The sequence below is a fragment of the Mycteria americana genome, chromosome 8 (assembly GCF_035582795.1).
Source record: "Mycteria americana isolate JAX WOST 10 ecotype Jacksonville Zoo and Gardens chromosome 8, USCA_MyAme_1.0, whole genome shotgun sequence".
In the NCBI taxonomy this organism is placed as follows: Eukaryota; Metazoa; Chordata; class Aves; order Ciconiiformes; family Ciconiidae; genus Mycteria; species Mycteria americana.
This window is the reverse complement of record NC_134372.1, coordinates 29,892,096-29,905,611: the sequence shown is the minus strand read 5'-3', so window position 1 is coordinate 29,905,611 and position 13,516 is coordinate 29,892,096. Positions and strand designations below refer to the sequence as shown.

Genomic DNA, 13,516 nt, shown 5'->3' with positions numbered 1-13,516 from the left:
TTCAAAGGTTAAACAATGTGCAATAACACATAATCTTTTAAAGGTTCAAAAAAGCTGCAGTTAGACATTTACAAGACAAAATGTTTCAACAGAGTACTTGCTGCCATTTTTGACACTAGCAGATCTTTTAATCTCAGACAATTAAAATAACATTTAAAATAGCGTAACATGGGGGAAAAATAGAACGCTCTTCATTCTTTAATGAAAGAAAGGCTTACAGAGTATACTTTGGCAATAGTTTGATTCATTTTCTTCCATTTCTCTTCTGATCCATCCATCCTCACCTATCTCCAGTATCGATTGTGCTGGTATTTTGAAACTTCGCAATTCAGATATAGAGCTCCGTAAAGGAGAGACAGATATTGGAAGAAAGAATACCAGAGTGCGACTTGTGTTTCGTGTTCACATCCCACAACCTAGTGGAAAAGTCTTATCTCTGCAGACTGCTTCCATACCTGTTGAATGCTGTAAGATTGCTTTAACTATACATAATTTATACTCATGTTTTCTGCATGTGTCAGTAGTATTGTCATTCTGACAATATTTGTTGTCAGAATTATATTTAAGTGTGTGTAAAAAGCATTGCGTGTAAAGAGCTAAATTACCAAAACTTAATATGTCTTTTTTTAAACATGGTACTTTGCCAAGTGGCAGCCTGAAGGTTTGGAGGAAAAACAATGTTTTAGGGTTTAAACCTAATACTGCAGTCATACAGCTAGCAGCTTCAGTAGTTCCTGTATATGAGCAGCAGCAGGTGCTATGCCAGTAAAAATAAGTACTCATTTCAGGAAGAGCTAATACCATTTCATTTACAAGAGTCTATACCATTACTTGTCTTTATACAGTATTATCTAATGAACAGCTAAACTTCTAGAGAGTTCATTTGCTAAATGCTGGCACTAAGGAATCAAAACATGACCTTAATCTGAATTTCTCTTAGAATTCATTTTGTCTATAAAATACTAAAGTAATTTTTAAACCAATATTCCTATTCCTAAATGAAAAATTGCATTTGCTGTAACAATAGAGACTGTTGGGATTCACGGCTTCTTGGTGCTTCTTTTCTATAATTATATAATTTCAACATAATTTTAAAACCAAAGATAAATCACACACAAATACAATTTATATATAAATAGATAGCCATTTCAGTTTCACCCCTGATTCTTCAAGTTAGGATCATAAAAGAATTATGATTTGCTATGATTAATCACTATGATCGATCACTATGATTAAAATTGTGAATAATAATTTTTTGCTTGATTTTTTTTTTTTTTTAAAGCTCAGCGATCTGCTCAAGAGCTTCCTCAGATTGAGAAGTTCAGCATCAATAGTTGCTCAGTAAATGGAGGCCATGAAATGGTGGTGACAGGATCCAATTTTCTTCCAGAATCCAAAATTATATTTTTTGAAAAAGGACAAGGTAAATACTGTCTTACTTTATTCTTGAAAACAAAACCAAAAACACTACCTGATCTTGATTTTAGGAAGTAAGGATGTTTTAAAAAGAAAAAAAAAAAAAAAGTTAAGTCACAAGTAGTAGTCTGAAACTTCAGTTTGGGCACTGATCTATATACTGGTTGGCAATTAATGAAATAGTACTTCTGATTCAGGAAGACAATTACAGGCTAACAAACTTTGAATTGTGTGTTTTTGAAAGATGCTGTTAACAGATCATACCATGTATTTTCTCTTTCTTATTATAAAAAAATGAAAATGGGAACTAATGGAAATGTACGATTTGGCATTATGTCATGTTACATACGATTTAATCATTGGATAGGAACTGACTTACTCCTAAGCTAATGAGATAAATATTAGTTAGAAAACACTACTGACTTTTTTTCCATATATTTACATAAGATTTTCCATAGAAGTTACTCTTAAGGGATGCATTTTTTTAAAAGTCTCAAGACCTGGCTCAGATTTGGTGTGCAGTGTATGCTTCAGCTGTGTCTATGCCTAATTTGCATCTCTAAACAGGCAAGTGTGCGTGTAGGTAAAATACTGGCAATAAGCAGTGGTATGAACAACAGCAACCTTTTGTACATGTATTAAACATTTGTGTGCTTGACAAGCCGGTCAAGTATTTAATTGCCAAGAAATCGGAAACGGTCCAGTCAGTTGTATGACATGATTCTCATTCTCTAGAATCCAAGTTCAGCCTTCTAGGCAATGCTTAGTCATGGATGAGAACTGCAGCAGGCTGACACTTGTATATTAGCAAAGTAGAGTTAAAAATTATCTTGCAGGCATGCATTTCAGTTAAAGTATACTAAAGACATAGTGTTTCCTTCATGCAGTGAAATCTGTAGAAAAGTTTAACTGCTTCCTACTGATTTCATGAAATGAAACAAATTATTCTCTGGGAGGGTAGTTGATTAAATTTTTCAGTCTAATATATAGGAAAGAGAATCTCAAAGTAAGCAAGAAACTTCCAGATTTTGGATGAATATTTCTAAAACTTCTTTCTTCCTCTCTTCTATCACTTTCATAATGATGCAACTCCATAAATAGAGAATTTAACTCAAAAAAACCCGTATCAAATACTTGAAATACTTTTCATTTTTGTTTACTTCAACCAGATATAATGAATGTTTTGCAAGTTTTCTTTGCTTTTGTTTGGTATTATACACAGGTGCTCATACACACACACTCTCAGATACATACATACTCAGAGGTGTTCAGTTACTCAGCATTGCTTCCTGGTTCTGTAGCTCTTCTGGATCTACATCTTGATCTTAATATTTCTTATTTAGACAAAATGCATAAAAAAGGTTGAAAATTTAGGACTGTCTTAATACATAGAGTTCCTTTTCTTCCCTGATTGTCCCTTAAATATAGAGAGCATAAAATTTGAACAACTTACTTAAATTATCATTGCTGTGACTTGAATACCTAATTTGAACTTTTGGGAAACCAGTAGCAACAGTAAATCATTAAGAATAAAAGTTTGCAACCAAGTCCAATTCTTCTATGTCTTCTTATTTCCTTAAATATTTAAGTGAAAGAGTTGGGTTTTTTTTAAATTAGCAAATACAACATAAGTGGGGGTTTTATGTAATAAAGTATTTTGACACACAACTTGAACGCTTTTTAAAGAGGTACTGCTGCTAGACAATAGGTTCCCTGATAACCTGCACAAAACCCAATAACAGAGAGAACTGAGTGCTAGATTAAGCATAATGGGTTTTGCTAGGTCAGAGCAGAGAGAGGTTCACCAAGGTGATTTAATTCCCTCACAACACAGACAACTTGGCTGGTATTTGAACTAAAGGGGTCTTTTGGTTCCGGGGAGGGTGTCTGTTTTAAATGTATAACCTGTGGGTATGTGCATGAAGATACGGCATGTGTTATCTGTGTCTTGCATGGTGACTTATAGGTTGAGTCATCAGCATGTTTGTTTGAATAATCACAAGTGTTGGTAGTAACTTAACTACCTTTCAAAAGCATTTTTGCTTTTGAAAAATGGGGGGGAAATCCCTCTGTACACTTAGAGTATGCACTGCCTCCTTTGGAATTAAATCTAACTACGTAATCAGCAGGTTCTGTTACAATGCAGAATCCTGCACAACAATCAACTTACAGACAATGTCTGTAGTGCTGAAACTCCTAAAGCATCTCTGTAATTTACACTTTGTTTACAATACATCTGTCAGATGAATGGCCTCTTTATGACTGAAAATAAATGCAGTTTTGTATTAAGTATTTAAGTATTCTTAAGATTAAGTATTTAAGTGTTTTAGAAAATGCATTTTGCTTGAATTATTTGTAAATTTCTCTCAACAGATGGACGACCTCAGTGGGAGGTAGAAGGGAAAATAATTAGGGAAAAGTGTCAAGGGGTGAGAGAATTTTTCTTACTTTAGAAAGCTTTCTGTTTTAAAATGAGAAAGTAGACATCTTCACTGTTGTTCTGAAATTTATACTTCATTTAGTAAAGTAAGCAGATCATTGGCTGATTCAGACAGACAACTGGAGACTTCTAAATTGGCTTAATACTATAAAGTAGCCATTAAGATGATGCTTTGAAGGAACTGGAAATGGTATGCTTGTGAAAGCAATGAAAAAGAAATTGAAAATTGAAAAAAAAGAAAACAGAAGATAATTTTGCTAAGATGACAAATAATTTCCAGTGCATTAAAATTTTTCTTAAAAGCTCAATGGTCCAAAATGTAATTCTTTGACTGCTAGAGTTTTTTTATGCTCTGGCAGATAAACAAAGCATCCTTTAGATGATGTGTCTATTTAATTAAAAGCATTACCTTCCAAACACTTGTGTTTAAAAGAAGAAAAAAAAGGTCTCCAAATAAATGTTTGCTTATAGTACTGTTTTACTATGTAATATGCATAAACTTGAAGTTCACCAATTTCAAAATATCAGTTTGTTTTAGTTTTGCAGTAAGTGTTTTAGTTTTTCTGTAATTAAGAGCAGTTTCATTTGCATTTGATATGTAAAACTTTTTTGTTTCAACTTTCATATAGGCAAACATCATACTTGAAGTTCCTCCATACCATAACAAAACCATTACAGCTGCAGTTCAGGTGCAGTTTTATCTCTGCAATGGCAAGAGGAAAAAAAGCCAGTCTCAACGTTTTACTTATACACCAGGTATTAAATAAAAAATAAAGTTGCATTTTATTTTATTTTTTAAAGTAGGCATTTGAAAGTAATTCAGACAGTCTTGTCCCTTTGACAGCTATGTAAGACTAGCTTTGAATTGTCTGTAAAACAACTTACTTAAGCTTGTCTAAATAAAAAGCTGAAATTTGGAGTAATAAGCTACAGTGCTATGATTACAGCCAGGTATTTCGTCATTACACATTTTACAGAATAAGTTGCATTCTACTTTTCTTTGATGGTGAATCTCAGAACCTGCTCTTCTAAATAACTGTAGTGATGGCATGGAGGATAGTGAGATCATAGAAGAACAGGTTTTACACATTCTCCCCCCCTGCCCCAATGTCAAAAAAACCCCAGATTTACATACAAGGAAGATAAAAAAAATATCCCACTCCCCCCCGCAACGCATTGCAGCATATTGAGAGAAAATAGATTGTAATTTAGCCAGAAGCTAAAACTGTACCTTGTTAACTGTACATGTAGTTAAAACATCTTAATCCCTTCCACTTGGTATGAGGAAGTGGTTATTACTAGATATGCAATACCTGCTCCTCTGCCTGCCACTTACTTTCTTTACTGGTAAGAAATTCATACCCATTTAGAGTAGTCAGAATTCACAAGGTACCAGTGATGGCACTAGACCCTTTAGTACTGTTTGGAGGACTTGAAGTCAGGTGTTTGAAGGAGTCTTTCAAGTCGGATATGGATATTAATATATATCCATATCTGACTTTATATTAATATGGTTATATTAATATAAACTTCTTAAAGCTAATGTGTATGCTGACAAAGCCAACTACCATTAGTTTACACTATTTAAAATAAGTTTTGCTCACTTGTGCTCTAAAATTACCTACTTCATACCTTCATGTGGAATTTAAGCAATGTTACCTAGGTATTTGGTATACTGAGTATACATTAATTGTGTTATCAGATTTATGTGGTATTTTTCAACCATTCTTAAGAATATCAGCTCCTAAGATAGTTACAAGACACAAACTATATTTTTGTTTCAGAAATCCATATTTAAATTATTTAAATGGTGAAATGAATTAATGACACTTACTGCTTAATAAGAAGCAAGTTTAATTAAAACTGCAGCTTGTTATTGCACAAATGTTTTAAAATCCATTTTATCTATAGTTTCTTTAACAGTGTATTGTATAAAGTAGTAACTGAGCAGTTAAAAGTGTTAGCATTTTTCTCCTATTTGTACTTAAAATCACTATCTTTTCATGAGCCTACCAGTAGCTTTAAAAAAAAAAAAAAATCCTGTAACTGAAAGTGTGTCAATTTGTAACTCTCTGTATTATAAGAACAATTGTTGCCATCATTGAAATCGGGGATATGCTGAAAGAGCTGCTGTAATTAAAACAACATGCACTGCTCAAACTAGTTTAACTGTGTTGCCAAAGCTCAGCTGTCATCTTGATCAGAGGCCAAGGAAAGTTTGAAGCCAGCTAAAAAGTTCATTCCCCTTTTCATAGTGCCTGATACTGAACTCTTGTCTGCCTATTTTCAGTGGAGCCCAGCAGCAGCTCCCCCCCGCCCCCCGCTGAGCTGTATCCTTTAGATGTACTGGACTTTCTCTGGCTGGGTTGCAAATGTCATTTTGAAAGACATTCATTGCATAGGAGGGTATTTTAGAAGGGAAGATAACTGCCTTTGAATAAATGCTAGGAGAGTTCTTCTGGCTTTCAAGGGTTAATATAGCAGGCATAAAGTAAAAAAAAAAAAAGAAAGCAGAGCAAAAGAAGGGAAAATAGAGCAAGGACATTAACAATACTGTTGTGGCTGTTAAACAGCAATTAGTGTGTATTTATCACAGGATACAAATGGGTTGGAATTGTAATACAGTGTTTTACTTTTTCTAGTTATAATGAAGCAAGAGCACAGAGATGAGGTGGATTTGTCTGCTGTTCCATCTTTGGCCCTGCCTCACACAGGCAACGTCCAGGGCCTGCATTCTATCCGAACTCAATTGCCTTCACCAGAGCAAGGGCATCCACATGACAATTTACTGTCTACATCACCCAGGAGCCTTGTGTGCCCAGTTCAACCACCATACACAGCAATGGTCACCTCAGCAGTATCCCACCTGCCACATATGCAAGGTAGAAACCTTAGTCCAAGTGAAGAATGTCATGTTTTGCCTCCCGCTGTGGTTCAGTCTTTTCAGGTAACATCAGCACCTCCTGTGAGGCCTTCTTACCAGCCTATGCAGTCTAACGATGTATACAATGGACAGTCTGGTCTTCCTATGAACTCTGCCTCCAGCCAAGGATTTGATACTATTTCATTTCAGCAAGACACAGCTGTACCTCATTTGATAAATCTTAGCTGCCAAGCTCTACCACCAATGCAGTTTCATTCTTCAAATCCAGGTTCTGTGTCGACATCAAGTACAGCAGGGCACCCGCTAGCACACCCAGCTCATTCAGGACAGTCATCTTCTCACCTACCATCGATGGGATACCACTGCCCAAGTGCTGGGCAGGGCTCCATCCCTTCTGCAATGAGTCGGTCCCTTGGGCAGTCTTCTCCCCAGCTGCAGCAAGTCCCCTACCATTCTACAAATCCAGCATCCGCTTCATCCCCATCCCCAACTGCTTCCCACCCTTTGGTCCATTCACCGCTGTCTGGACCTTCTTCTCCCCAGCTACAACCTATGCCTTATCAGTCTCCTAGCTCAGGACCTGCTTCATCTCCCCCGCCAACCACTGTAAGTCATTCAGGACAGCACTCCCCTCAAGCACACAGTCCAGCACTGGGAGGTCTTAATGCAGCATCGTCCCTAGTACACCATACCGTATGCGATTCATCTCCATTTTCACCAGATGGGGCAGCTATTAACATTAAACCAGAACCTGAAGATCGAGAATTGAATTTTCAAACAATAGGACTACAAGACATCACACTAGATGATGGTAAGTGGATATAATATTTTAGTAATGGGACATAATCTACATTAAACTACAAAGTGGGTGTGGGAGGGTTGTTTTGTTTTGTTTAGAACACACTCCCCTTCACAGAAGTAAATTTGTATCATCAAAATGGAGTTGTATTTTTGTGTCCAAAGCAACAACTTATTTAAAACTAATTATATCAGCTGTAAATTTGTTGTTATACAGTTCAAGTACATTAGTCTAATTTGCCCATAGGCTTTGTTTTTGTCATAAAACAGGGCTTGAGGATTAACTCCTACACATTGACACCTTATACAGAAGGAATTAATTTGAAGCCTTTTCTGATTGTCTTGTTGATATGTTTCAGTGAAAGCCATAATAATATATCTAAGTTGCATAAATGTAGTTTGGAGTCTTGTTTCTTGGAATTGTCCCAGTTTTGAAGGGCAGGCTAGTTTTTTGAAAATATATCATATGCGTTTTGGCACTGTCTTAGTCTCTTCACAGACATTCTGTAGATATACTGTCATCATTCAGCACCTCTGCTCACAGTAGTCGTTTGCTTTCTTCTTACCACTCTGGTTACCTCTGAGAAGTTCACTTGTTTAACGTAAACAGAACAAGGACATTCTCGTGTTTACGTTAAATAAACATAAGCAGGCTATAAAGTTCTCTACTTAATACTTGCACAGTGTTAATTTACAAAACTTGTCCAACCAACCGAAAAGAAAGGGATATCAGATCCTAAACGTCAGACTATTTCAGGCATAGATGCAAAGCAATTTAAAGAACATGTCATGTTAATAAGACTGGAAGAACAGAAGGCCTGGCCTTAAAAGATGTGGAAAAGGTGTTTGGTATTGATGATGGCAATCTTACTAGTATCTCTTTTTTACAATAGCCTTAACTGTTACGGGTTTTTTGGTGGTTTGGGGTTTTTTCTTGGGTTTTTTGTTTGGTTGGTTTTTAAATAATCCCTAGTAATTACTTAATTGCATCAGCAGTAGCGTAAAGACTTAAGTGTAGGCCATCTGTTAAATGTCCACATCAGTCCCCGTTCCTTGCATAAATGGAGCTTTGCTATTGTTACCTCCAGTCAGTAGTAAGAAAATTTACTAAGGAATGCCTTTAAAGACACAGCATACTAGGAAGAAAATGAGAGAAACAGATAATATAGTTGGGCTTTCAGTTAAATGGCCATGCTAATTAAACAAAGCTCTCTTTTTAGAAACACTGTTTTTCAATCAATTTAACTTTATTTAGAAAGGAAGGAAGAGACTGATTGTATCAAGGACACGCTGAGGGGAGAAAAGCAACGCTTTATGAAACAGAACGCAACAAAAAAAATAGCATTTTCTACTTCTGTATAAGAGGAGTGAGAAAGAAATCCAATGTTTCAAGAAGTGTCATGTTAGAACCTACCTTTTTCTCATCATTCTTCCCTCCACACCCACAAAAAAGATGTAGAAATAAATAAAATACCACTAAATACTGTAGTTAAACTTTTCACAATATAAGCAGAAGTGTTTAGCATTTATGAGCATCTTGGCAGTTTGTTTATACTTGTTCGGAAATTAAAATGAATGTACAGTAAAAAGAAAGCAAATTTTTTTCCCCTATATCGCAAATATTAGTTGCTTTTAGAAACCATTTCCATTGCTTAACACAGTGAAATTACCAAGTTGTTTCTGTGCTGACAAAGACATCGAGTTGCAGGAAAAGCTGCAAGAGCCACACTTTAAGTGTGGCCACTTGCTAATAGTTTAGAGAAGTATAATCAATATACATATGAGTCAAATGGCCACAGCTTTATTAAATTATTTTTTAAAATAATGCTTGCTATAGAAGTTTAAAGAAGGTCTGATACCTGAAACTATACACTTTGTATATGGAAAATTGAACATGGTTTTAAATGCTAAACTAGCACTTGGCAGCAGCAATACATTTGCAAGCATAGAGATTACCTTCATTTCAGTTTCATATTACTGCCATTCGATGATTGCTTAGGGGGTTGGGTTTGGGTTGGTTTGGGTTTTTTTCATTTCCAATCTGCAAATACAAATCAGATGTCTAGCCTGAAACCTGCTGTTCCAAAAATCTTGAAGGGCGTAGTGACAAGAAACAAGCTGCTCAATTCTCTCAACATGAGTAAGTACTTCCTCTGCCTAATCAGCTTTAAATAAAAAACATGTTTAGACAGGAACACTTTTTTTTATCATGTATCTAACTTATTACTGTGGTTTAAGAAATAATTTCAAAATTTTTCTTTTGTGTATAATTGAATTTTAGTTTCCATACAAATAGAGCTAGACACAAATAGCAAATCAGTTATTCTACATTAATGTTATAACAATTAAGGAAAAAAATCCAAACATAATTGCATACATAAATGAATGTTGATACAGTATGTTCTCCCAGCTAATAAATCAAACCTGAAAGCTATATGTAATTGAAAAATAAGTTTTTAACTGTTACCAATTAAGGTGAATAAACCTCTCAAATAAAACACTAAGGCAAAGCCAACTGAAAATTTTATAAATCATCTCTGGATTACTGACCTTAAATATTTGAGTCAGTAGTCTTTAAAAAGTAAACAAAAAACTCAAAAAACCCTGACAACATAAATAATCTTCTTCCTTTTAAGTAATGTGCACTATTTCAAAATTAGCATAGTAGACATTTTCTTTGCCAAGAAAATAAAATATTTTAAGAAATTTTAACAAAATTTGAGTGTAGTACAGAAGTGCTACCTCTTGACAAAATTAGTCTTGGAATTACTAAGCTGTTTAGCTTGACAGAGTATGATTCTAAAGTCTTAAAAAACCCCAAACAAACAAAAAAACCAAAACCAAACCAAACAAAAAAAACCCCCAAACCCAAAAAACACAAACACACCAAACAACCCACCCCACCTACAGAAGCAACCGTCTGGATAATAGTTCCTATTAATTCCTATTAGGATAATAGTACATAAATTCCTTTAAGCAAGACTCCTAAAAGTGAATCTTACTGCCTCTTCAGGCAACATTCAGCCTTTTTCTTCAAAACACACCCAAAAAAACCCCAAATCCACTACTTAATACAGAACTACAAAGCTGCTGCATCCATTGGTGCTCAAGCCAAGAGCATCTGGATTAGTCTTGATCCAGCATCTCCTGGAAGGTGCAACACATCTGGATTCACCATTTATGGCTTCTCTGCAAAGTCAAATATGCTTGCCAATGACCAGAATGGAGTATCTTTTTAACTTTTGTTGTATTCCTGTGCCCTTTACCAGTTAGAGCAAGCTGGGCTCTGTTCAGACTATGAGTTAAAAAGGATTACATAATTTAAAGGCAAATCCTCTACCTGGGTGTCTGCATAAAATAAATTCCCACACACACCCACTACTTTTTTTGCCCTACTGTGGCTCTTTGTTTTCTTGTTTTTCAACAGGATCTGATTGATTGTCTTTAGGCTTTTCTAATCTCCACCTTGAATTTTCTCTTTTGTTTGGCTTCCCTTCTTCCCATCCTTGCTTCCTACAGGAAACACTTTCTAATTCACTTGAAGAAACAAGGGACCAAAATGCATGAGGACACCTAGATATGAAATTCAAATGATATTACAGAAAACATTTGAAACATAACACAATTCCAAAGTCATTTGTACTTGCTACTACTTAAAAGGTGTTCTAAAAAACAGTACTTTTTTCTGCTTTGGTCTTTGCAATAGTCAACCTGCACAAGCTGGTAAACTTTTGGACTGGAACTACGTAAAAGCAGCTTTGTGCTCTTTAGTTGTCCCCTCCACTTTTCCTCCCCGCCCCCTGGTATGTTGGACCTTCTTTTCCCCTTAACATCTTGCAGCAAGGCTGCCTCTGCCCAACTCCCTAGGCTAACACTTCCCTGTATAGACAGCGGAATACTTAGGGCTGCACATAGGTGTAAACAAGGCAGCTGAAATGACAAGAAACAGGCAGTTGGTCATTTCTGTCCTTTCCCATATCCATCATCCATACTGTGCTCTCTCATATACTCATCTATTAAAGGTCTCATTTTTTCCCCACTCTGTTTTTAAAAAGTGTTCCTACTGTGTGGTTTACCTATCCCACTGTCAAGTTTGAGATTTAAATCTATTCTAATACTGTTGATTTAAATTTAATCTCTTGTGGTTTGCCATTTGTGAGTGAGTTTACCTTGGATTTCATGGCTTTCGACAGTGATGAGATTTCTAACATGTACAACTGTATTTAACCATTTTTAAGGTATTATGTTAGGCTGTATTCAGCAAATCAGGATGACCTTCTACTAATCCTCTTATGTTTTGTTACTCATTGCATCTCCATTACATAAAGCTGGAGATTAGAAAATCCAGTATGTGGATTTACTATAAATCATAACTAGAAATCCTCTAACAGTCTTGTGTACATAAAGTAATAAGTCTGCTTTGTCAGACACATTCCATGTAGAATTCTAAGCCATTTGCATTCATTCATTTTAATAGTTCTGTGATAACTCTCTCTAGTTGATAAATTCTCTTGCTGGGAAGCTCAGAGATTATTCTAATCTTTGCTAGAAAATTTGTACCTCTTTACAGGTAGCTTTTCACTGTAGCTTCAGCTTAACTTCTGGAGAATCACAGTAGTAACTAATAAGAAAGTATTGGGGAATGACTGTACTTTGTATTTCTTTATATATTTAAAACTTATGCATTAACAGGTCATTCTTAATTAGGCAGTGTCCTGCCAAACAGAGCATTGATAGTCTACAGAAACACAAAAAATACTGAATGCTAGAGTCTAACTTAGTATGGAGGAAGGCGGCTCAAAAACCTGTCCTCTTGCTGGTGCAACTCAAACTTGAGATGTTCTCGAGATGCACATCTCAAACTCAAGGTTTTTTTTAATGTCTCCTAAGCACAGAACAAAATGTTGCATCTTGCAGCATGCCCGATATTGATTTGTGTGAAGAGAACTCTAGCCTACATTGTACATGGAACTCTCGGAATATTCCTGTTGATAAAAGGCATTCTGAAAATTATACTAGTTTAAATTGTTTTGTAAGGTTGTGTTCAAACTCCTTTCTTAGTATTCTGTATATTAAATATATATTATCAGGCAGTATGGAGAATAGCAATAAAAAGCAGTTTACAATTCTAATTCTTCTCATTAGCTTATGGACTCCTGCAGTGAGATGTTGAGGTTGAGTAAGGTGATAAAGCAGAACCTGAAATGTATTGGAAGAGAATGGGAATCTGCTTTTAGAAATGGGTGTTATGAATGAAATGGAGAAAGATCCAGACTGAGCAGTAGATTAAAAGAAAAAGTTAGGAACAGTGAGGAAAGGTGAAGAGAATTTTATCCATCTGGGGTTGTCAACAGTTGCTATGACCATATCTTCTAGTGGATTCATTCACTGTATTCATAAAATCTGTGCCAGCAAGGCATCTATTGAGAAGACCAGTTATAGACTGCTGATATGTAAAGAACCTCAGATAAATCGTCAGGTATCTATGACCAGCTAATGTGTGAAACTTCCTATTTGCCTCTCAGCCACAGAACACCTTGTAACGAATTCAAAGCAAGCTCAACTAGTTGCACCACCGCAAAAAGATATTCCCATTTAAGAATTAGAAGAGGTTAGAAACTTATTCTGTGAATGCACGTGGCATGTCTACATCATAGTGCAGATGCTCGCAATAGTAGCAGAACTGGAAGGAGTTAGGCATGCCCTTGTGAGACTGGCAAAAACACGCTTAGACACTTTTGTACTGCTTTCCGCTGCGCAGCATGTGTCCTCTAGCTCCAAGGTTCACGCTTAATACTTACTATGTTAGACTCATCTATTTTCTTGTGTGAGAGAAAGAGGTAAACATATGACTTAAATGAGTTGGTTTCACTATGATACATAAATGCAGAGTATAACCATGACATGAACAGGGTTATTTGTTACTGTACCAAATAACTGCAGAGCTTGTGCTGTGACTCTGCAGGCACATTCAGTCT

At 35.7% G+C, this 13,516-nt stretch overlaps 1 protein-coding gene across 4 annotated transcripts in view; it reads left to right on the top strand.

The window, feature by feature from the left end:
* Window positions 1–13,516, top strand: part of NFATC3 (nuclear factor of activated T cells 3) — a 76,854-nt gene that overhangs the window by 47,420 nt on the left and 15,918 nt on the right. For 2 of the 4 annotated variants that reach the window (XM_075510578.1, XM_075510577.1), the window contains exons 5-10: window positions 295–467; window positions 1,283–1,423; window positions 3,790–3,845; window positions 4,486–4,612; window positions 6,499–6,738; window positions 7,462–7,551. In XM_075510578.1, coding sequence (XP_075366693.1) covers window positions 295–467; window positions 1,283–1,423; window positions 3,790–3,845; window positions 4,486–4,612; window positions 6,499–6,738; window positions 7,462–7,551 — 827 coding nt within the window. Of the gene's footprint in view, window positions 1–294; window positions 468–1,282; window positions 1,424–3,789; window positions 3,846–4,485; window positions 4,613–6,498; window positions 7,552–13,516 lie in introns of all 4 variants that reach the window. The other 2 variants (XM_075510576.1, XM_075510575.1) reach the window with 1 other exon arrangement.